The 25,481-nt window shown below is 39.0% G+C and overlaps 1 protein-coding gene across 2 annotated transcripts; it reads right to left on the bottom strand.

The window, feature by feature from the left end:
* Window positions 1–83: 83 nt before the first annotated feature.
* LOC6737988 (bicaudal D-related protein homolog) lies at window positions 84–23,405 on the bottom strand. 2 transcript variants are annotated; one of them, XM_016171443.3, is made up of 7 exons: window positions 23,180–23,405; window positions 21,145–21,936; window positions 2,854–3,150; window positions 2,602–2,790; window positions 1,781–1,846; window positions 1,365–1,545; window positions 84–1,296 (listed from the first exon to the last, which is right to left on the bottom strand). In XM_016171443.3, the coding sequence occupies exons 2-7, from the start codon at window positions 21,574–21,576 to the stop codon at window positions 617–619; spliced, it is 1,845 nt and encodes a 614-aa protein (XP_016031786.1). In that variant the 5' UTR covers window positions 21,577–21,936; window positions 23,180–23,405; the 3' UTR covers window positions 84–616. The 2 variants fall into 2 exon arrangements, with proteins under 2 accessions (XP_016031786.1, XP_016031785.1); XM_016171442.3 differs by having other exon boundaries at window positions 21,145–21,329; window positions 23,180–23,403.
* Window positions 23,406–25,481: the final 2,076 nt, after the last annotated feature.

The following is a 25,481-nucleotide window of genomic DNA, read 5'->3' as shown; positions in this document are numbered from 1 at the left end:
TTGCTTACACATTATATTTGCTTACGTACAGATTTTGATTTTGATTTTATTTTTGATTTTGATGAATCGCAACAGTTTCTCCCGAGATATGGAGGCTTTTTAAGCCGCCAACATAAAGGTGCGATATGTTTCCTTTTTTTTTTGTTGATTATCAGTTAACAGTTTGGACCAAAACGGACCCAACAAGTAACACAGCATGCTGTAAAAACATGTATAGCGATTCGAATTAGTTGTGGGGTCCATATCGGAATTTAAAATCAATTAAGGATTAACTAAATAGAGAGAGAATAGAGACGATTTGTGTTTAAACATAGGTACGAGTACGGTTACATTACAGTAATTACAATAGGTACAATAATCATATCGAATATGCGGTAAGTGTTTAAAATTAATAAAGCGTAATTAGATAGATTTCACTACGAACAGAAGAAGGACAATGCTTCCAGTATACAAATAACAATTAAGTACAATACCTATAATGCCTAGGCTCTCCGATTTGTGTGTGTTGTTTGTTGTGTATAAATATAAATATTAAAAATATATATGTAGATCCCCGTCCTACATCAAGAACAGAAGGGTGGCGTAGACCTTCCAGCGGGTCGTTAGGTTACTCCAATTATCGCTGAAATAAACTCCAAAGCTTGTAGCTGGTCACGCGCTTGGCCAGATTGGCGGCGGCACTGCTGGGTGGCGATGGGGCGGATGACTCGGCGGCCATCGCTCGCCGGTTGTTGATCAGCTTGGAGCGCATCTGCTCGTCGATCAGCTCGTGCATGTCCATCTGCCACTGTTCCAGCTGCTGCGACAGCTCCACCTTTTGCTGAATGGACTCCAGCAGTTGGCTATTGGCCTGCATCAGCTCCACTCGCGTCTTGGCCAGCTCAACCTCGGCCTTCGTGCGCCTATCATTGGCCGCATCCCGTTCTGTCTGCGCCTTGGACAGCAGCTCATCCCGATCCGTGTTGTCCTCGAGATCGCCGCGTGCCTGATCCCTCTCCTCCTTGACATTCTGCAGCTCCACGTCCGTTACCGTGACCTTGGCTTCCAGTTGCTGTATGAGCTGGTGGCTGCGCTTAATCTCGTCCTCCTGCTCCAGCACCAGGTTGCGCGTCTGGTCCAGCATCTTCTTGAAGTTGCCAGCGTCCAGGTTGAGCAGCAACCGGGTCAGCTCGTCGGACATCGACGACAGCATGCCCTGGCGAAACTCGATGGCCATGTGTCCATCCTCGTGGCGTTCCGAGCTCGAGATGGTGTTGTCCATCGACTCCAGCTCCAGCGATATGTCGGAGTTAAGTCCTGGAAAAGTCATTAAATTTAGGAAAAGTTAGAAAAATTCTTTATTTTATTACAACTAAATAACCCACCTGAGTCGTCGTCGTGGCTAACTTTTAGTGAATCCACCAGGGACTTAAGTTGAATGTAAACGGATCGGGCTTCCACGAACATTTGGTTGGGCTTCCCCGTTTCCGTGTAGCTGCCATCGTCCTCGTCGCATTCCATTTCGAATTGCAAGCTCTTCCTGCCCGGAGTGCTCGAGTTTGTGTCCTGCGGGCAAGGATTAGAGAGTAAATGTAATTATAACTGCAGTTTAATGTGCACGTTTGACTGAGTTTTTCGGTCTATACCGATTGATTTAAGGGAAAATGCTTGCTGATAATGTTTGTTTAAGTTCTATAAATGTTCCTTATAATTTTGATGAGGTTAGTTAAAGATCCTTTAGGAGCGCATAATGGTTGGTTAGTAAATGGGAAAGCATTCAACTGGAGAAAGGTCAACTTACGGCACCCAATCGTTCACTGAGTACATTGTTTTCGCGCTGGGAGCGTTCCAATGCTTGTAAGGTGGTCTGAAAAATATAAAAATATTTATAATAATTTTAAATTAAATAGATGAAATTAATTATAATTAAAGTAGATAAAGGGACACAAAGTGTACAACCCATTAAGCTTTTTTTTGCTTTACAGATTTCTTTTTAATTTGTTAAAGCAAACTTCTCATAATATATAGAATATATATAAAATATAGAATATATATAAAATTTAGAATATATATAAAATATAGAATATATACAAAATATAGAATATATTTAAAATATAAAATCTATATAAAATATATAATATATATAAAATATAGAATATATATAAAATATAGAATATATATAAAATATAGAATATATACAAAATATAGAATATATTTAAAATATAAAATCTATATAAAATATATAATATATATAAAATATAGAATATATATAAAATATAAAATATATATTGCTTTGATTTTCCAAAAATCTGGCAATCTTGGCAAAATGTTTTTGCCATATAAAATTGATTAGATAGCTTGCATTAAATCTTCATTGATGAGTCCATGCTATTAAATATTTATAGAATGGAGTTTAATCTTTGCTCACGATAGAGAAAAAAGAAAGTTGTTGCCGGGGAGATAAGCCTGGACTTGGCACTCAAGAAACTGCGCAGTTAGCACCGCCTGCCCATAAATAATCTTCATTTGGCGGTTAAATCACGATTCCCCGTTGACGCGACGTGATAAAGCCAATTCTGACTTCCCCATCCACCTTTCATTTCCAAACTCTAGCTGACTTACCTCTAATTTTGTTTCCTGCTCGCGGGCATGGCGCTCCAGCATGTGGATTCTGTCGGAGGACTCCTCCAGCGACGAGGTGAGGCTCTCCTTCTCCTCCTGGGCGAGTTGCAGTCGGCGCTCCAGCTCCTGACGCTTGCCCGTGGTGAGGTTGAGTTCTGTTTTGATGGACTCCAGGCTGTTGACATGTTCCTGCAGCGATATCATATCATATTTTAAACTATATAACCATGAGCACTTGAGTGTAGACCTTACCTGCAGGCTGCTGTTCCTGTAGTGATACTGATCCTTCAGCTCCTGGATCTGTGCGCTGAGCTTGAGCTCGGTGGCGTGTGCCTCCTGGATCTGTTCGGTGAGCCGTGTGTTCTGGTGCTGCAGCTCATCAATTAGGATGGTCTTCTCCTTCTCCGCTTGCCGGATGGCGCTGTCTTGGGTCTGCAGCTTATCCTTGAGCTCGGTGAGATCGGACTGCAGCTCAAGGACACGCTGATCGCTCTCGTCCTCGGCGATCGCCAATTTCTGGCGCAGCACATGCTTCTCCTGCTCGAGTTTCTGTCAATGGTAGAAAAAAAATGAAAGTTAATTGTGTGTGCATATATGGGGTATTGTTGGTTCTATGACGTGTTGCCAATTATATGGCAGTCAAGACAATGAAAGTAAAGCCAACAATGGGCACGTAGACAGTCACAAAGCTCGGAGCCAGGCTAAAACCGCAAGGTTAACACAGCTCTCAGCACTCGACTACTAATTGTTTAGTTATTTGCATTTTCAATTGGCTGCAAGCCGGCCAAGATGCAAAATAAGTGAGTAAAAAACAAAAGATCTGCCAGTACCACCTCTCACTTAGTTTTGGCTTTTGCACCAAATTGCCCCACTGTGCTGGCGGCCAAAAAAACAAATCCCAAGCCCCAAAACAATGCCAACGACTTTTGACACCAACGGCTGCAAAAGCCAGACGTCAAAAGCAACAAATTCCCATTATTCAAATTAAAATGCAATTGAATTTTCACTTCTCCGCTTCGTTCAGATGCGGTTTGCAGACAAATGGCTGGCGAAAAATTAAAAGCGCATCAGCTGGCAAGCGTTTGGGAGTTTTCAGTCCATTGTGGAAGCAGTTGAATTTAAGCCTCCTCCTTGTATCTATCCATCCACCATGTATCTTATTTATATATCTGACAGTAACGATGAAAAACTATAAATTGCTAGCTAGAATTGTGGTTATAAAAATATTTGATTACTTTACTTAACTGCATGGGCGATTTGATAAACAGCGGTAAAAAAAATATAGCTACTGCATTTTATAATAAATTGGCTAATAAATTAACTTTCGTTTGCTATTTATTAAACGAAATTTACGGTAGCTCGCTTCGTGAGTAACAAATAGTGTTAGTTAAGCTATATGTATGCAATGTTAAGAAAGTAAACAAATTGGGAAAACCTATTTATTTTTAATACAACACTATTGTTATATATCAAAAAAACATCAATGACTGATGAATTAATATCCTAAGCTTGCATTGAAACCTTTTCAATTTCGTTATTATTTCATTTAATTGGATCAAAGGTCTTCAAGATCGATATGTGTTGGGCGCCAAAAAGTGATCTATGTCGGCTTTTCGGTTGCCACTTGAAACGAACCTATCTATCGACTTGAGAAACGGCAGCAATTAATTTGCATAATTGACAGGCGTGTGTCAGTCTTCGCCAGGTATGAGTAAGCCCCTCCAGTTTGCTGGGGGCTATTTGTGTTTTTATAACCCGACCTTTTTGGATCAAGGCTCGCGGAGACATTGAAAATTGCATGCAAAGTTTAATCGATAATTGGACCTTCAATTGGCTAACACTGGCTAGCACTGGCAAAAAGGCCGGCAAAAGCAGATATAAAAAATCAAAAGAAAATAAAAGCGACTATAGAACCAGTGGATAAGAAGCCTTGTAACCAATGCAGCTTCTTTATTTCACCGCCACAACTCGGAAGGCGGAAAAGCCAATCCGACCACGTATTGAGCTGGGAGAAAATCACGAGTTGGCAATAAATCTGAGAAGTCAACGCGATTGTTTTCGCCCATCAGCAAAGCAACAGCAAAATCAAAAAAAAAATGTAAAGAAAAGATACAACACAAGAAATAAGCAACCTAATAAAGTGGAGCGACAAAATTGTAAATGAAAAGCTTAAATAAAATTAGGGGCAATTTGCATAAAATGCAAGAGACGCCAACGATGCCGAAAAAAACCACAAAGTAGTTGTCGCTGCAAAAGCAAAAGGAAAACTGCTGCAACTGCCAACAATGGAAAACTTTAATAACAAGGCCCAATTGCAGTTGGCATCGCAGTTGGATTTTTAAAGTCGGCGGAGACTGCGCAGCACAAATAAAATTATTGTACATAGTGTACTTTCTCTGTTTCTATTTCACGCTCAATGAAATGTGTTGATGATGGCAGCACCACCACCACCACCATCACCACAACTGGCGGCAGCGACAGCAACAGCGGAAGTTGCTATCAACAACTACACTGGGAGAAATAATGAAGTATTTTATTCAATATGATCATGTGCATTTGATATAGAACAACAAAATATTAAAATGAAATCAAGTTAAACATTTCCATTTCAAAAGATCTTGAAAAATGTATTCAAACTTTTTTGAGTATTTAAGAAATATTTAAGTTTAAAAACTATTTTTGAAATCTTACTGAAATCTTATTGAAATGTGTACTCAAAAATTGTCAGTTATTTTTAATAAATGGTTTTCACATAGACCCAAAATTATATAGTAGGTAGGTTTTGAATGATTATACCTATGATTGTATAAATAATTTTTTTTTTACTAAAAGTATGTATTTAAAATGTTCATATTTATGTTTAATATACAATAACTATTTCTGCACCTATTAAAGTAAATTCATACAAACCCTATCAAATATATTTGAGGTTTGTGAAGCATTTAAAATCTGATATTGTTAGAACATTTTTTGGATTTGAAGAAAATGTGTTAGCTTGGAAACCCAACCATATGATCAAAATGTACTTGAAACATCGCGGATGTAACCAAATCTTTTCTCTCAGTGCACAAACTAGCCGCCACCACAGCAGCCACCGTGCCGCAAAAAAAATGAGTTCACATATTCAAAGGCAAAATCATGTGGCAGACTTTAATTGTAGGAAAACTGAAGACGCAACAACAAAGCAAAACAACAAAAAATAAAACAAAGTAAAATCAGACTCAAATTTCATGATGGACACAAGCCAGTTTTGTTTCAGCGTTAATTTTATTACGTATTTGGATTTTGGATCTCTTTTTCATCCACGGCTAATTGCATTGCATGATCACCTGAAATGGGATATACAATCTATCGCAGAGCTGGGCCATGTAAACAAAACCGCCCATTCGAACTGGCAACATGTTGCCAGCTTATGCTGCCACACCATCAGTCGTCCGTGCGTCCATGTGTCTTATTCAAATGCGACGTAACTCGACCCACTTTCCAACTAAACGTTCCGCGGCAATTGTTGTTCACTCGCTGCCATTTTTGTTTAAGGTATGAATATCATAAATATTTGTGCAGCGAAATTTTGTGCAGGAAATGTCGAAGCAATTGACACGCTTTGCGGCATAAAGATACTCGGCGACAGGTGAGCAAAATGACTCATCAATGGGCCAAGTGCTTTCAGGTGCACTTATGCAAATGCCTCTCTAATGCTAGGTAAATACAAATAGTTGTGAAGGGTTGATCATTTTGACATCTCATTATTGAAGAAGTAGCAGTGCTCCAAGTGTCTTTGTATTATTATTATTATTATAAGTATTTTTGGAATTTAAAGTAAGCCAAAATGATACTGTTTCAAGTAGTTTCAAGTATTTCTAATAATTCTGAATATCTGAATTTTTGAATAATTAATATATGCATCTGTCTCTTGGCACCTATAAGATGTATCAAAATATATAAAATTTATTATTTCCCAACATTGGCCATTATCACTTCTTTAAATATAACATAAAGTCATAAAATGACAACAAAATTTTTGAACTGCAAAAACGTGTTTTATCTTTCCGTCAAGTGTCTCAAGTGTGTGGAAGTCATCGCCGTCAATAGATTTACTGATGAGTTTGGTGTTGAAAGCGGCGTGCCGCCATGGCTACAAAATGCATTCGATAATTGTTTGAAAATAATTAACTTAATTGCCAGCCACGTCATGTTGGCCCGGCTAGAATCGTGCCACGAAAGGGGCGGCTGCAGGCGCTGGGCGTGGCAGCTGATGACTCGCTTGAATGCTCTTTGCCGAAGCGATGATTTGACAAGGCTCACTTCTTGAGGACGGATGCAACAGGTTGACTGCAGTTTCGAATGTCAAATGAATGGGAATTACCTCAGAAGCAAGCGGGTACACAGAGAAAAATTAAGCAATGCCTGACCTTTTTGAATATATTTATCAAAAAAGTATGTTCCTTAATATTTAATTTGTTATTTGAGGAAGATTTTAAATTACATTTTCCTAAATTTTGCAAAGTTGTGTGTTAATAACAGTGTTTTTTTTTGATTTATTTGAAGTCTCACCATAATATGTCATGCAAAAGATTTACTAAGTTAAGTAAAACAGCAAAAAGCAGGTGAACGCTATTGAATATAATTTTCTGTGCATTAATAAACCTTCGGCTGGCTTAACTTTTGAATTGCTAAACACTGGAAATAGCAATGACTCAGGCGGGTGAGCTCAGCTTAGTCCGGATCTTTTGGCCCGGTGGTGAGTCAATGGCCCGATCAGCATTGGTAGATGAAAATTTCCAAATGCATTTTCCACATACCCAGCCAACATTTCTATAGGCAATTTAACCGCGATGTGCGTATTTTGTCTGTCCGTCCAAAATAAAAGCACAGTTCATAGATAAATCAACTGCACTTCGCTGCACAAAAGTAAATTGGACGTTTGCGGGTGGAAAGCGGTCGGGCAGCCAGGAAAACTTGCAACTTTCCGTTTTCACAAGACTTTTCCACAATTACAATTTTAATTAGCGGCACTCGCACATAATTGCAAATGCCATAATGCATTTTATTGGCATGCAAAACGAAATGTAGCGCACAAATTATGCAAATTGCACGTTTAGCCGCAAGCATTTTGGCTAATTTCAGCTAATTTAAATGAAAACCGATTAATGATCGCTGATAACAAAAGGGGGAAGTCTTGTGAAAAAGTCGCTCTCCCCTCAGCTAATTGTTGCAGCTCGACGGCAAAGTTGGCCAAGAAGCGGGAGCAGCCATTCGGACGGTTTGGAGTGCGAAATGCAGCCATTAGCGTGGATTGGGCCACACTGCAGTTGGATTGCTCATCGACCATAAATCAATTCGGGTGCCAAGCACTGTTGACCAACTAGCCAGCAATTGAATTGAATTGTCACTAGCCCACAAGGACTGGGCAGATGGCCAATAGGTACACTTGAAGAAAAAAAGCATCTAAAAACTAGGAAGTTGTTCGAGTTAGAGTGGTAATTAAAAAATTAGTTATACTACAGAAACCCTCATTTTGTTTTAAATTAGTTAAGTTAAAAGCTTCCAACCTTATCAAGAGCCTATATATTTTTTTATTTATACATATTGATAATAAATCACTTGCAATTGTTTTAAACATCAGCTATAATGCGGAGTGTATATGTAAGATGAGATAATTTTAAATACTAAAAGTCATGTCAGATAAGATTGAAGTGAAGACAATCAGGTGTTGTATATTAATGTATTGTATTAAAATTCTGATTATTATTATTTTAGCAATAAATAAAGCGGCTTTGCTTATCCTGGAGTAAATTGTAAGTTGCTTTGCTGTTCAAAATTGACCTATGATTTGTTTCCAGTGCATAGAACCCTGCTAATTGAATCCAACTGTCACTCGTTTATCTTGTTACCCGGAACTTGCTGGAATATACTATTATCTACAGATACATACATATATGTATATATACACATATACATATTCTCCGAACCGATTGACAATACAGCTGAGTGCAGCATTGACCCCCTCGCCACATTTTATGGCCCAAACACATGGAGAGCGTCGCTAGCTGAACTGAATTTAAGCTTTGCAGTCATAAAAAGAGATTATAGACCCAGTCCAAAAGAGCCAAACCAAGCCAAGTTGAGTTTAGTTGAGTTGCCCGCCTGTGCCAAAAGTTTGTTTATGCGCCTAAGGTCATCTCGCAGTCAGCAGGGGGCGTGGCCAGCCCCTTGAGCCGCCGCCACACTTCACTGACTGACTCTCCTCAGAAAACAAAAAGAAAACAATAAAAAGGGTAAAAAAGAAGCGGCAGCTAATAAGTATAATAATAAAAATAATGCCACAATAAGGCAAAAGTCAGATCTTGGCCATTGTTCGCTTCGGTTTACTCGACAGGCAATGCAATTTCGAATGCCCTTGGATGTGGGGGAGTTTAGGCCACGCAAGACCTTTTTCCAACTTGGTCATGGTGAGTGGCAGAGGGATGACTTATTTACTTGCAGATCATTACTGCACACAACTGGGCTGATAAATAAGCATTTGACATTTTTATTTTTAATTTTAATTTTTTTTTTTTTTTTTAATTCCGAGAAAACTAATATTTATGTCAAAAATATATAAATCCCCAATAAATAATAATAAAATGAAAAAATAATTTTATTTGCTATGAAACAAAAATTGTTATAATATGTAGATATAACGAAAAACTCAGATATATTTATTATTTATCTGGAATTTTATATGCATTACAAACTTTTCAGTTCAAAACATTTAGCCGCTTATTTATTTGCCCAACACTATAAAACCCCCTTAAGTATCGATAAGCCGGCATTATTTGGCTACCTATTTTCTGCTCCATTTTTTTTGTAATTTTGCAAGTTCATGCCGAGGAAAAGCCCTCAAATTACAATGAAAATTGCAGCAAAACCGGCATTCACCGTCTTTAATTTCAAATATTTGGCATTGACAATTTTGTGTGTCGATTTTCAGATGTATATATCATCGTACGAAGCATTGTTAAGGAAATTGTGAAAAAACACCGAAGAATTGGGCAAGCAAATGTTTTATATTTATCTCAAGCCAAGACGATGAAACGATTTCGAGAGCGTAGACAGTTAATTAAAACGAATTGGGGATAAGGGGGGCTGGCCCCAGGTGATTGCCATTTTTGTGGGCTTGTTCGGATTGGCAAGATGAAGAGAAGTCGCCAACTTGATGTGTCGCAATTTTCGAGCGGCTCTTCCAAATGTGACAAAAATGTCGGAAACGGTAATTATGATTAATTAGCGCCTCTTCGTGCGACATAAAGAGGGAGTGTTTTTGTTTACAAAACATTTAATAATATTATTTCCAGCGAGAGACTGGCCGCATGACTCATTGGTAAAATGAAATCGCTGCACTTGATTCGGGTAACGCGGTTATCTTATCACCGGCACACGCAAAACATGGCCAAAATGAAGGGAAATACTTATCGCACTGCCAACGATAAGAGCTATTCTCAGATAGACGGCACAATGCGGTGACACCAGCATTTGCAGTTGGAATGAGGTAAGCAGTTATAGAACTGCACCGAAATTAACTCACTTCTAGATCTGATTGTGCTGCCACGAGCGCAGGCCAAAAATTATTAGGCCATAAATATTTACGGCAAAATGTAACGCCCACTGCGCATGCGCACACACCTGAGACGATGAAATGGGGCAGGGAAAGGGTAGTGGTGGTGGTACCCACGTTACGTTGGAGCCCAAAATATCTTTCACCGACTGTCACTGAGCGTGGGCTGCTTGACTTTCGACCACAGTCTTGTAAAGTCAACAAATCTTACAAAATAACAAAAAAAAGCTAACTGGAAGAGTCACCAAACGAGAGGTAGATCTGCTGGCGAAATTGTTGTAAAAGACACTCGATGTGGAGGCCTTAACAATTAGTCACCGTTGCACATAAAAAGCTTAAAGCTAAAAAGAGTCAAGAAAGTTAAAATCTTTAACAGAAGCAGGCGAATAAAAAGAATACAAAACGGCTTAGAAATACACTCAAACTATACCACCCTTTTTTATATAAACAATTACTAATTAATGATAAAGTATTCTTGTATAAAATTTTTGTATAAAATCAAGGATAATTAAAAGTTGACACTTCAAAGTTAATTAAAATATTTTACATCCAAGCACAATTAGGACTAATTTTTAAATTTTAATGACTAAGTCTCCCATCACTTATAAGCAAAATCCCAGAAAACATTTGTCTTACCTCAGCCATTCTAATTCCTCAGCAGCTCATTAAATATTTCAAAATAAAATACAACCTGTGTTTTTCAGATGTTATTCTCTAGATTGTTTACACAATTTGAGGTCTCTTGTTTTTCGACCACAATTCTTTTGTCTGCGCCCCCAAAAACTCCCCGCAAAATCGCCCTCAACTTGCTGGCTAAGAGTTTTTTAATTATGCTGCCTCCGCTAATGACGCGTTCGGCCAAAAAACGATTGCGAAAAAAGTAGTATAAGCGAAAAATATATAATAAAAATATACTTGGCTATATAAAAACAATTATCATTGTGGCACAAGTGCCCGAGTAAATGAACTCCAGCCGCACAAAGGAGAAGTTTGTATGAACAGTTGTTGAAATAAAGCAAAAAATTGATGATTATTCAATGGGCAGAAAAAGTTTTAAAGCTGTCGAACTGATAAATCTTTTATGGCTTACCATTGATTTATTTGAATATAATTAATTCAATTATTAAGTAGTTTATGAAACTACAGTGATGCAAATAACTATGGGGATTTCATTTAAATTATCACTTGGCGTGTGCTTCCTAACTTTTAAGTTAGTCTTTCTCCACACCTCTTTCTTTGGTTTCCTTTTGGTTTGTATCTAATTATGTGTATTTTCAACTTCCGATTCAGATGTAAATTAACCATTAGTCAGCTGAGGACGCTCCCGAATTTATAAGGCAAAATTAGCACCTGAGAGCTATAGCCGAATTTCACTTTTCAAAATGGACGAGTTCATGTGAGTTCCAAAAATGAAACATTTAAAAATAAAGGTTTAATTCTCCCAGTATTAACTTGCTTCCTAGTTGTACGACATATGTTTCTGAAAATGTCATTAATCTTGCAGTGGTTAACCAGCCAGAAGTATACGAAAATAAAACTATGACACAGAAAACACCATAAAGCCAAGACTAGCGAAGCGGTCATCTCAGGGCCAATCTCAGCCAAAAAAATGACTAAAAGACTTCAAGCCAACCATACATATGGGATGATAATGAGCTCCGATGCGAGGGTAACTAGTCGGAGATTTAAGATTACGACTCCCCGGCTACTGTTGATGATGAGCTCAGGCCAAGAACAATGGCTCCACCATTTGGCAAAAGATTATTTCCATATAATTCTTTGGATGGCTGGTAGTTGAAGGAAAATCTTTAAATTTATGGCCCAATTATATACATACGGCGAAGACATGTTTTATGGCCATTTTTGTGTCTTTGGCTTTGTTTATGTTTTGCTCGTCATAAATACAAATAAATAAACCATTTTTTGTGGTAGCTAAGAAGAAGTTTGGTCGTGAGGGTTGAACTTTCAGTCGATATTGATTAATTTGCCGAAAGTAGCAGAGGAATTTTGCGGTCTTATTTGGGGGCAAAAATAAGTTGGTAAGATAACTTTAAAATTGGTTTAATAGAGCTTGCTAACAAGTCGCTTGTAACACTCAGGCGAATTTCCCAGGCAATATAAACGCTGTGTTTATGCATTCCCATTAAAAAGTCAGCAGCAGAGTGTAATTTTTTCAACACCTTAAAAACTCAGCTGCAAAAAGTCGCAGAGATAGCCTTACTCACTCACAGTTGAAAAGAAATAAATGTGGCAATCTGTCCATAATTCAAACTGCTGCGCTTACATGATACTCGTAATAGTGATAGTGCAAGCAGCCAGCAGAAGCGGCAGCGGAAAAAGCGACAATAACAGCGAGAGCTGCCACCTTTTACCCAGTTAAAGCCAAATTGGAGTGCAACAAGACAAAGTGACAGGCGACTTAGTTCTCAGGCTGCAATGCTAAATGGTTTCCTGGGACCATCGCGCCATCCGCACACCTGCAGCTAGGGAAACAGAAACTCACCTGGGTAAAAAGGCTTGTGGGTGAAACGTTTACGCAAACAATGGCACAAAAAAAAGCAAGCGCTAATTGCAAAAGCTGGGCAAGGTGCAAGAAAAAAAGGGGAGAAACGATGCACCGAAGTAGGGGGATTCCATATACTACTTAGTCAGCTAGTAAAAGTTAAAAAAAAATTAAATAGAATACCATTTACAATACAACCTATATTTAAAGCTATGTATCTTACTTAACAGCCACAATTATTGTACAAGAATACCCTCGATGCGCTCCAACGTAGGCTAGATACTCCGAAAAAGATACAAATTCGCCAAAATAATGCCGCTAAGCCGAAAGAGCCGTTACATAACACCTGGGCACACACACACATTCGCTCCTTAAACAATCAGATACAAAAACTGTTTCGATTGCAGCTTAAAGCATTTCTACTTCTACTGCTCTATGTCGCTCTCTCCCTCTCTCCCTATCTGTCCTTCTCCGTGCTATTGCCGTTGCGCATGCGCAGTAGAGCGATCGTTCCACTATTGCTGTCTCTGTCCCAATTTGAACCTGAGTCATTCACCAAATAAGTCGAATTCGATTTGTGCGGATGCTCCGATAATTTTAATACGATTGTGCAAGGTAAACGCACAGAAAATGTGTAAACAAACTAAAAGATTCGTTTCGAACTATCTTTTGGTTGTGGCCATCTAACCGATGACATGATAATTGGCCATTAAATTGGCTTTTAATTGTGTCCGTTCGTGTTGACCTTGTAAGCTAGAGTTTACAATCAGCTTAAAACGAACTAGTGTTTGAAGACGTCGATTTTGGTAGATACGAATCTTAATTGTGCGATTAACTAAGGTGAGGAATTGTAAATAAAATAATATTTAGGAATAACTACAGTTTAACCTTACAATACAGTTTATTATTTTAAGTATACACATATTTTAATAAGCACTTTGTAACAAGTTGCGCTTTAACAAATACAATCTATTAATTATATTTATAAAAAATATGCTAGCCGTAGATACATAAATGTACATCATAACAACTTTTTCACAATAGAATGAATTTATTAAAGTTTGACCTACATTTCTGATACGTGGGGGTCTTTCATGATAACTCCCTTTCCCAGTTTCATTGAGAGCGACATATCTATGGGTGATAACGCAGTCGTATCCGACAGTTTTGCAATTAACAGATACATATATCCAACCATAGTTATGGTTTAGTCATTTCAATCGAAAGTTGGGTGCATAAATTACTGTCATTGGCAGGAGTCTCTGGCCCACTGAAAAGCCATCCTCCAACACCATCTCCAGTCCATGGAGCTCCTCCGCTTGCGTTGGCCACATTGTTTATGCCACTTGGTCTGACCAAAGACACTAGAATAACTAGTGTCTTTGGTCTGACACTCGAATTTGTTATCTGATTTGCGTGAGCCTCTGCAAAAGTTTTCGCCCTACGGACTCGTCTTTTGGCCATTTTTTTTTTTGCGGGGGGTGTGGTGTTGGGGGGCCATATCGTATTTTGTGAAATCGTCTATTATTGTCATCATGCTAACGTTCGATGGCCATATATACATATGAATATTTTCTGTATATTTATTTGCATTTGTATTGCCCTTTGAAATTTGCCAATTGGCCGTTTCGTTGGCTGGCTCTTAGTCACACAAAAAGTGTACATATAACGCATATACATTTATTATTGCAACGAAAGCTGCCCAATTAGCAATGTACGTATATATATACATATATATCCACATATAGATATGACTGAGATATGACAGGAAGGGGTGAGTACCCACATGTAGGCTCTGGGGATATTGTTAATTAATTGTCAATGAGTCAGCTGGGAAGTGGAAGGGCAAGTTTGGGGCTTGTGGGCCATGGAAGTTTTCCTAGCCCATCAAGAATTTATGAAACAATTGATTTTTGTTGGATATAATTGCGCTGTACATACATAGGTGAAAAGATAACCATATCGAAATAGATATTACTGTATGTTGTTCTATAAGGTTAAGTTCACTTAAAGTTATTTAATTGAAAGTGCTGAAGAAGAATAGTCATGGCAACACAAATCGAATGTTACTATCTGATATTTTATTATGATAAGCGGTATCTTGAGTAAATAGTAGTTCAGGATTTATAAGAGTAGAGTAGCCACACAACCCTCATATCATTTTGATATGATTTAAATCACAGACCAATACGGAGCATACAAATCTAAGCATTTTTTTAGCTTCGAGATTTTTTATATTTCCTTTTTTTTCATTTTGCTGCCATTTAACTAATGCCGACTAGATTTTTGATTTAATTTTGTTTACGACTTCGCTCAGACCGAAACTTTGGCGACATTTCCAAGTCGACTTCTATTGTTCCCATCGCTTTGACACCGAAAATTGCTTTTGGAAAGTGAAAATGCTTTCACCTTCAGCAATTCATTAAAAATCATCATCAGCGGTGTGTGTGTAGGAACGGAGATGGAAGAAATAAATTTTATAAAAATTATACACATGCAACATATGTACCTACATATGTACAAAGGTTCAGGTATGACAACAACAATGGAATTATGGAAGATGCCGCATTGTTGCGGTAGTCTCATACTTAGCCATCTTCAAGAGCCCAAAGTCAAAGTCGGCGAATGCCGCCCGATGATGGTTAATACTCGCAATTTAGCTGTCAGTCGAATTAATTTGCTTTGCAGTTATTAATTTTCAGTTGCTGGCCATAATTTGCACATCAATGGACTTTGACAGTGAGGCGGTGTACCGTTTGCTCACGGACTCTGCTACATTTAACCATCAATCTATTATGTAAAGCCTGCATCAATAGCAACTATAATTTGAGCTGGATTTACTTCCTGCCAACTGCTCGGCATGTCGATTAACTAGCATGGAAATGAATGGCAACAGTTAGTTGATCGTGAATATGGCTTGAAGGTCTCCGCCTCCCGTCTCCACCCACCACCCAGAGTCGCGGTCAAGATGGTAAAGACCCAAATGACCAGGTAGTGTGACAATTAGATTGGATTTGCTAACAAACATCAAGTTACATAACATGCAATAAATAATACAAAATCTACAATTTGTTAAATAACTTGAAACTCTATAGTAAAATGCAAGTCTGATATTCTTGGAAACCCTGTAATTTTGCAGTTCAAGCCCCGCTTGTTACAGTTTCATTTTTTATACTTTCTATAAAGCTCATTTGCTCATTTGCAAGCTGAAGAGGCTAAATGCAAACTCAGAGGGTCTCGGAAAATCCGCATTAAAAACTCATGTTTCACACAAAAACAAAAAGCGAAACGTAGAAGGTGGAAGGAAAATGCTCATGGCCTGACCAATAAGGAAAGTAATTTCCCTGGGCAAAAAGGCGGCGTAGAAAACAAAGCACTCACCATGACATTTTGCCGACCCATCCATCCATCCATCCACACAACATGGCCAAAGAAATGCTATTACTGGCCAAGAGCCAATGCGAATGCGAATAGGGTGACGCTGGCGACTAATGTCCAATAATAATCGTGCTACACTATGTCGAACGACCTCAATTTCCCAGCAAAAAGTGGGTGGGGGGGTCAACCCCAGATCGTACACCCCCATTCATGAGCAAAGCCCAGCATTTTGTCCACCTTAAATCTGAAAACCTTTCGGCCAAACCAAAATCAAGGCACACCATTTGTTTGTTAACGTATAAATTTGCATACCCGTTTGGCAAACGAGGCCAAAAACTGGTGAACTGGGAGTTAACTTTGGGGGTACTCGAAGAAATGCTTAGCAGGTAAATGAGCTCCACTCGGTCTCAAAATCGCTTTGTGACTCATCAAAGAAGATTACAAAAAATCAACACTTTTCGTTGTTGTTTCGAAGATCGATCAAACTGGTTTTCAGCAAATGAGATGGACACGCTGCGATATATATGTATATAAATATATGTGTCTGGCTATATAAACCCGTATTATTCGCATGCAAATTGGTTGATTTTGAATTTTTTTTGCAAAAAAATAGTACAACAATAACAATGTGTTGATGACTTCACCTCAGACCAAAAAAAAGGTTGATCCACGAACGTGAGGAGAGTTTTATTTCGATTAAGTTTTATTTGTGGTCGTACTTTTCTTTATTTATTGGTAGAACGCGATTGGTTATCTAACCATAGATGAAGTAGGCGTCCAGCAGAGGTGCCTTCGATTGAGAGGTAACCATTATGGCCATAATGTATTCTTGGGCGCCTCGAGAAGTCCGCCCACCTGGCATGGTCACTTCATTTGAGTGAAGCGATGGACGTTGTGGGTGTGGGATTCGATCGAAAGGCGGAAGATACGTTCATTTGCATGAATCATTTGGATGGGCAGAGAAATTAATATAAATATAACTTTAATTGTTGAGGATTATTAAAGTTACACAAGGAAGTATGTATTCGCTTTAGTTTTTGGTTTCTGGTTGGGTTTTCTACAACTTAATTATATATTTACATATACATTTATTGTGTAATAAATAATTACAACTTATTGATTAGCTAGACTTTCTTCAGGAAGTGTTTATATGCAATTAGCATTAAAACTCTCCAATCATATTTCCCGCATCTCATTCTAAGTGAAACTACAGTATGGTATGTAAATACGTCTATAAGAATACCGCAGAATTTCCTTTTATTAGCCACAAACCATAGGTCTTCACTTCCATTTTCTATGGTTAACGATCTGTTCTGTTTACGATCATTAAGGTTAATCAAAGAACGTTTAAATGAAATTACCTTTTCATTAGCGTTCTTCGATCGGGAAAACGGCTGAAAGTTTCAATTTAATATCGTAATTGATCAAAGAACAAATTGCCAGCGAACGTTTGTGAGTTGCCGTTCTACTAAGAGCTCTTAAATAAATTACTGAAACCAGTTGGCCAATGTCAGAAATAAATAATAAAAAAAAAAAACAAACAACAAAAGTTATTAAAGCCGGGCTAACAAAAAACTCAGGGGTGTAGACTTTCGAAAAGGCCAAAGGGGTTTAAGCGGACAGACGATTTGAATTATTTAAATGCCTAAACCGTAACAGACGCCTACGTTTCAAATTATATACTTTACATTCGGCTGCCATTTGCAACACTTGGTCGTCGTTCAAGTTGGGCTTAAATTTCCTAACCAGTAATAGCAACAATTGTCTGCAGATCGTGATAAACGAGCGACTTACAATGGGATGCCGGATTCCAATTGATTTCCACTCAATTGTTCTCCGCGACTCGGGAGTTGAAAAACTGGGCTTGCAATCGAACCTGGGCGACGCGAACACGTTTTGGTAGTCAGACAATGGTCAACTATTTGGTCGATTGTCTGTGAACTAGTTAATATGGAGTGGGCTTGGAAAAAGGTGTAAGCGAAATGAAATATGGCTGAGAACATATTGAGAATAAAAGAACGATTTCGAGCGGACTATTTATAGGTTAAAGCTGTTACGGTCGAGATTGAAGAGGTTGAAAAGTGTGGGACTATGTGTATAAAGTTAAAATAAGCCCATAAATACGTCTTAGCTGTATAAATTTCCCACCTTTCCAAGTATTTTGAATACCAATTCCCTGGCGAAAATAATTCCCTGCGCACTAATCAAGCCAAGACCTCTGAACTCATTCGCATGTGGGAATAGGCCACAGAACTATATATGTATATATTATATTATGGCGCATATAAAAGTTAATGCAAAAACAAATCGTGGCTAAAAATAAAAGCCAATGCTCGTAAATTGGCACACACGCTTCAACAGACCGCGAAATAAAATAAAATAGGCGAGCTTCGGACCACGGCAATAACAACAAGTCCCGGCCAAAACTACTGCCACTTTGGTCAGAACCAAAACACCTACAACCGAGCGGTCTAATTACGTCAGTCAATCGCAGACCGAGCACATATAGTATACAATACTATATAGTATACGAATGGGATGGGCCTGGTTTAGCTGACCACTGGCTCATCCAACCAAGCGGCGCAGTGACATTGTGCGCTCCATAACTTTTTGAAGAAATTAATTAGATACGCGACCAGCCAGCCATTTTGCATATTGCCAAAAACACGCGAATAAAAGTGAATCCAGCGAAAATGTGGCTCACGTCACTTTGCTAAACAAAGACTAAAAGGTAAAGTCAAGGTGACTAAAATTCAATTCATTATTAAAAAAAGAAACAAGCAAATAATTTTGGCGACAATTGGCTGCTTGGTTGTTCAACTGTCAGGAGTTAACCATATTTTTTTTTTTGACCTGGCCCAATTTCATTAGTCTAAAGCGATTTCCATTTAATGGCCAATGGAAAATGGAACATGGGAATTCCTCAGTTTTCGGCTTTAAATTGGAGCGCTCTATAATAAACTTAATGGTTTTTCAGGTGCCAAGCGATTTTAATTTAAATTGTTAATGGTTATGGAATGCTTGAGGTGAGCAGAGCAAACTATTATTTTAATGGGAATTTTATTGGATTAAAAACTATAATCGAACAGAGCATTTTATTATTATTAAACTTAGTTTGAGATTTACAATGTATAATGTATATTAAAAGTATAAACTGACTTTAAATATTTACAATTTCGAAGCTATTCAACATACATATGTAAAAAATGTTCCCGATGACATCATCTGACTAAATATCCAGGATATTACGCGAGTAGCCCCCGCAATTGGCCTTCGCACTTTCATTTCTCAATGAAGATGAAGTCACTCAACGTGCTTAACTACAGAAGCAAAAAAAAATAAAAAAAAAAAACAAACCCAGCAAAAAAGGAGAATACAAAACCCAGTTAAAGTGACTAAGCCAACTACGTAAATATGGCCCAAACCCACGGAAAAAATGTACCAACGAAATTATTCAAGTTCAACGCATTGCTGTGTCCTCTGTTTGGGTTACTGACACCATCAGGTGGTGGTCCCCAAAACCATCGCCACATTTCCTGGTCCCTTCGTGCATCGAATTGCCATTAATCGGCGTTGAAGCCTAATTGATAAGAATACATTGTTGTATACCGTTCGGTCAACAAAAGTACATTAGCCTAACTATCGGTTCAGGATGGAAAAGCGAGGTAACTAAGTTTGAGGCAACCAATATGCTAATGAACGGCCACGAACTTGAGCCGCGGCTTGAACTTCACTTGGAGCGATTGCTGGAACGGGTGTTTTATGTTTACCTATCGGAAATTTCTTCTATTGTCAGTTACCTGGAAGTATCTGTGTGTGTGAACAGGTGACAGGCGAACGAACCGCACCCACCCACACAGAAACCACCCATTCGAGCGGTTCAAGGTCGGGCGGCAGACATAGACTTTGGAAACATTTGGAGGTGTTGTGAACAGACTTTGCTTTTGCTGCCATGTTATCAGGAAAGTGCTCTCGATAAAGCCAATTTTTGGAGAGACTCCAGAAGAGCTCTTCAACTATTTCATACATCATGTGTAGGTTAGAACATGTGACACCGAACAAAAATCGATACCCTTACGTGATACACTATATAGTTCAGTAGTTTACTGCGCACACACACACAGTATGTCACCGTCCATAAAGTGACATGTCTGTAGCCTTTTTTGTTTGTCTAAATAGTTAAAGAACCCACCCCACAATAAAAATTGCAGTTGACAGTTTGGGGAGTTTGTGTGTTCAGTTTACAGAGTTGCATTGGACAGGTGCGCTGTGTTTTAGTTCTAAAAAAAAAAATCAATATCCATATGTATTATTTAATGCCCGACCTGGGAATGCCAGCAATGCGTCAATTGAGGGGGTCATTTACGAACACATGTCCGCAATAATCAATGCAAATCATCAGGTGAGTCAATCAAAATTCTGGTACTCAGGTATAACTGCCGTTGCCAATTTGATAAATGCGCCGGCATTTAGAGATAATCATTAGATTGTTCAAGAATTCATTATAGAAAAGGGTAGCTAGCTTAAAAGGGAAAATAATAAAGGGGTCTGTTAGCTGTATCTTAACAAATCTTGATTTAACAAAATTGGTAAGAAACTGCTATAGAGGTAAAAGCAAAGTAATTATTTTGTTTATTGCGTATAATTAAGCAAATCAGATATAGAATATAGATAAAAGAACATGAAAGTATTCCCTCAATAAGCAAGATATCATTAAACCAATGACAAAGAGTGCTTAGATCTCTTACATTAATTTGGAAAATATTAAGAAAATTAACTTTTCCATTTCCCAATTCTCTAAATTTATGCTTAACATAGTTCAAAGATTCATAAATATCTAATATGCGAGTTTTAGTTTGTCAACTCTTTGATCTTTCTATTAAAGTGTATTAAAGTATAATTAAAGTATAAAGTATAATAAGTCACTAAAGTGCATTCCATTCCAAAAATTTCTTCTAATTCTAACCAATTTTACTTTCTCCCAAATAACTGACTTCCATTTCATTTGCTTGCCATTTATAATGGGAATTCCACCTGTTAACTTTGTATGTGTTTCATGACTCACCTCAATTTTGCTTGAATAGTCCTCGATGAGCTTTTCCTGCTGTTTCACCAGCTCCTCGTTCTTCTCGAGCAGTGCCTTGCCCAGTTCGGCGGCCAAAAGGATGTCCGACTCCTTCTGCTGCAGCTGGGCCCAAACATCCGGCTCCTGGTCGTGTCGACGTGCCTCCATCGCGCTGATGTAGTGCTCTAAATCAATCGAATCCCCAATTAGTGACGAATGGTCGAGGTGGTCGAAGCCGGAGTCGTCCGGCCGGAGTAGCCCCCCAGCTCCAGCTCCGATCGAGTATTGGCCAAACTGGCGTGGTCGCTTCGATTTGTTGCCACCGGAGCTGCTGCTGCTGCCGCCGACGATGCTGTTGTTGTTGTTTTTGGTGGATATGGATGAGGCAATGGCGGCAGCGGTTATAGCATTCGCTAGCTTTGGTTTATGCATGATCGTTAGCGGGCAGGCTTGGACTTATTTCAGGCGGGTAGGTGTGGTATGGTGTGTACGTGGTATTACGGGTATGGATAATAGCAACGAACCAAATTTACAGGCATAACACACACACACACACACGCACAGTAAGTTGGATGCAAATGGTTTTCAGTTTAGGTTTTAGTGCGATGCAGAGATCACAATTTTGGGAGTTGGGTTTATCGTTGGTTAGGTGTTCAGATGGCTCTGATCTGGTCGTAGGATTAGCATTAGCTGGCGCGGCGATACGATGATATATCCGAGCATAGTTCCATGGACACCAGCTGCTCCCAAAAGAGAGCAGACCCGTGGTTAAAGCGACTGGATGTGTTTGAGCTGCAGTTGATTTCGGTTAGATATATAAGTAAGTACACAGCCGTAATGAGAATTAGCATTAAATGTGGGATATATATGTATGTATGTATGCCCGCCAAGACGGGTCTAATTGTTGGCCAAAAGGAGCGACGGTCACGTTGAGCATTTGCCAGCACGTTTTTAGTTACTTGTTATTGGGGCTTTTTTTTTGGTTTTTGGTTTTGCTAGGGTCAGGGGTGTTTTGGGCAGGGGGGATGACATATAACTACAGTGTTAAGCAAGAGGGTTAATATAAACGGAATTTGCCTTTAGCCCCGACTTAAGTTAGTCTTTAGTTAAGCTTCATGCGGCTTGGATATCAAATAGGGTTTAAGTTTCTTGGGGATTGGGTGCGATTTTTAACATGCGTGGATATATACAGGTGGGTGCATATTTATAAGGAAATTAAGGCAGGTTATCCAAAAAGAACTTTAGTATTTTGAAAGAGTTCTTAGGGATCCATTATGCTTATTTACAAAGGTTGCCTTAGTTAACAAGGATGTACCAATGAGTTTAGAATGAAGCTCCGCTCTAGGTTTAAATTTCGAAATAACCAAATATATACAATTAATGTTAAATGACTTTTAAAGCTTTATTGGCCAACTCAACACAACAATAGAGCCAAACGAAGGTGGCTAGAATCCCTCACAGTTCACAGATCTCGTTTAAAATTTGGTCCGGTTTTTCTAACTTTTTATATATGTATATATTTTTTAGCCGTTTTTATTTGTTATATAGAAAATTCATTTGGCAAGCACTTCACGCTTTGCTGCTTTTGGTAGCAACAGCAACTGTTGTTAAAATGTATAATACGCTTCAGGCTAAGCTTTTAGCCAACACTTATATTTATTTATTTATGTGCGCTTTGTGTTTATTTTATTTTATACGTTTTATTTTGATTTTTTGGAAGCAGCGCAGACAGCACAGTTCACAAACACACAACCGATTTGGCTCAAATTGTTGGTATTATTGTTTTGCATTTCCGCTTGATATATGCCGTTTTTGGCCAGAGTTTGGCATTATTATTGACAAAACAACAAAAATAACGCGCGGATTGCATGGGATATATTGGTCTAATTAATTCCCCCAGAACGGAAAGTATCCAAAGTATCCAGCAGATACTTTCCACTTTCGCAAGCGCGCTACAGTCTGGCCCTATATATCTTTTAAACTATTTATATATATATATAGCTAACTATATCCGTATATGTATGAGGGCAGAAACCTCGGTCACGACGACGCTGCTCCACTCCAAAGCAGAACTTTCGATGTCCGATTCTCCGATTTTCGGATTCTCCGATGCCGTACAACGCGCGCTCGCTTCGCTTCGGTTACGATTTTCTGGCTTTCCCCAGCTTTTCAGGGGGCGGCTTCGCGGGGGCGTGGCGGATACGTCTGTCTGGCGCGAACGTTCGTTACTAACTGAATGGCTGAGCCCGCCGTGCTACGAAAATTGGCAAAACAAATGAGTAACCAAGCGACGACGACGACGAACGACTACTGGCTAAGCCTCGTATCTTGGCAACAACAACCAACAAAATCGGTTGGCTCTCTTAGGTGGCGGTTAAAAAAGAGAGTTACCAGTGTTCCACCAGGGTTGTCGAGTAATCACAACAAAGCAGAGGCGATAATCGCAGTCCAGTAATATTATTGGTTTCAAGGCAACTAAGATAGCAAAGTGCAATATAGAGCGTACGCAGATAACTGATAATAGACTCTGTATGGCCTAAGATATCTACTTTAAGTCAATAATCATTTGGAAAACTGGTTTTCTGTTCAGCTACTGATAAGTTAATCCTATAAGGCAAATCTCCTTAGCCAAACCTAAAAATAAAATGTCATGATTACTTGGATTATTTATTTTAAAAATGTTTCCGTACCCACTATACCCAATAGATATAGAATCTAGAAGGAAATAATTGAAGCCTTAGCATTGTGTATGAATTTTTTATGAAATGGCTTTTTACCTGGCAACCCTGGTAAAACCAAAACACAGCTCCAAAGGTAAGCTTCACTTGGCGCTCTTTTGCTCCGACTTCCTTCCCTTTTAACTGACATATGGTTGATTCGGCTCTACTCTCTTGACTGCTCTTCGCCGTTTGTTTTGCATTGGGCCCGACTTACGAAAGCGGCCAAGTGAACAATAATGAAACGGAGTGACGTTTCGTGTGGGGCAGGGGGCACTGGGGAGTGTGGCCAAAAGGGAGGAGGGCCAGAGACCTGGACCTCCAAAAACCACGACGTGCATACACACATGTACCCAAGCGTACACATTTCAATGCAAAATTTACATACGGCAAGAACACAAACAATGGGCACCCAAGAATGGCAATAACAATGGGTATACACTAAGCAATTAAAGGGTATATGTTTGCAGGTACTTTATTTCTTAAAATTTTAAGATTCATTTTGCTTTAGGTATCGAAATTATGTTAAAAAGATAATGAGCTCCGGAAGGAAGTAATTAAAAGCTATAACAACGACTAAAATTGTTTCATTAACATCTTAAAGTAAGTGTACCTTTAAAAATTATTTAGACTCAGTACTAATTACTGAACATCAGATATAAAAATGAAATATTCTATCACATACCCTATAATCACACTTCTTCTAGCACATTCTGCTTTTGAAAATGAAAATAGGTACAAGTATGTGACCCCAATGTTTCCAGTGCATCCAAGTGAGGAAGATTTCTAAAGGGGGGCCGTAGACATGGTCAGACCGTCTAGTGCGTGGTACTAAACCAGAGTCTTGCCCGGCTCCCCACCGCCCTGCGCCAAACTTCTCAAACAACATGCACAATGAGACACTCAAGTGGCCGGGCCAAGTGAAGATGAAGATGAGCTTCAGACCGACACCAGACCATTGTTCTTGGTGGCCAACGCCATCTCCATCACCAGCACCATCACCACCGCCACCGCCATCGCCATCACCGTCTCCGCCTTCAGATCCATCCATAATGCTGATGTTGCGTGGCCGCTTGTTTATGTTGGGCACTACTGTATGGGCTACTGTTTGGCCATTTACCAAATTGAGCATTCGGATGGTGGCCTAACCAGGCGTAACTAACTTTTTTGTGTTTTACCTGATTTTCGCTGGCCAGTGAGTGAAACTTCCGTGCTTCCGCCGCAGATCGATCTATAGTTACTTGGCCGCACTGCCTAATGAGGAAGGGTTAGTGGTGTCTTCCTCTGAACATTTGTGGGGCATCTGGTTGGAATTCTTCGTGGCTCCGTTCATCTCCGGTTTCCAAGCTGCAGTTCACCTGCAATCAAGTGTTCTTGAGCTGCCTTATTGTCTTACACTCTCGCTCTTGTTGAGCTCGACACTCCAGCCATCCATTCATCCAACTTGGGGCACGGCTACCATGCCGATCCGTACCATAGCATAGTCATATCCCACCTAAACTGGTTTCGGTCTTGCTCTTGCTCTGCATTGGTATCGCAGTTTTTTTCTTTAATTACTTCTGCTTTATTTTTTAGCGTTGCTCTTATGGGAGGTTGATTAACTTTTCTGGCATGTTGGTG

Source organism: Drosophila simulans, chromosome 3L, assembly GCF_016746395.2.
Source record: "Drosophila simulans strain w501 chromosome 3L, Prin_Dsim_3.1, whole genome shotgun sequence".
Lineage (NCBI taxonomy): Eukaryota > Metazoa > Arthropoda > Insecta > Diptera > Drosophilidae > Drosophila > Drosophila simulans.
The sequence above is the reverse complement of the archived record's forward strand: the minus strand, read 5'-3'. Positions and strand labels throughout refer to the sequence as shown.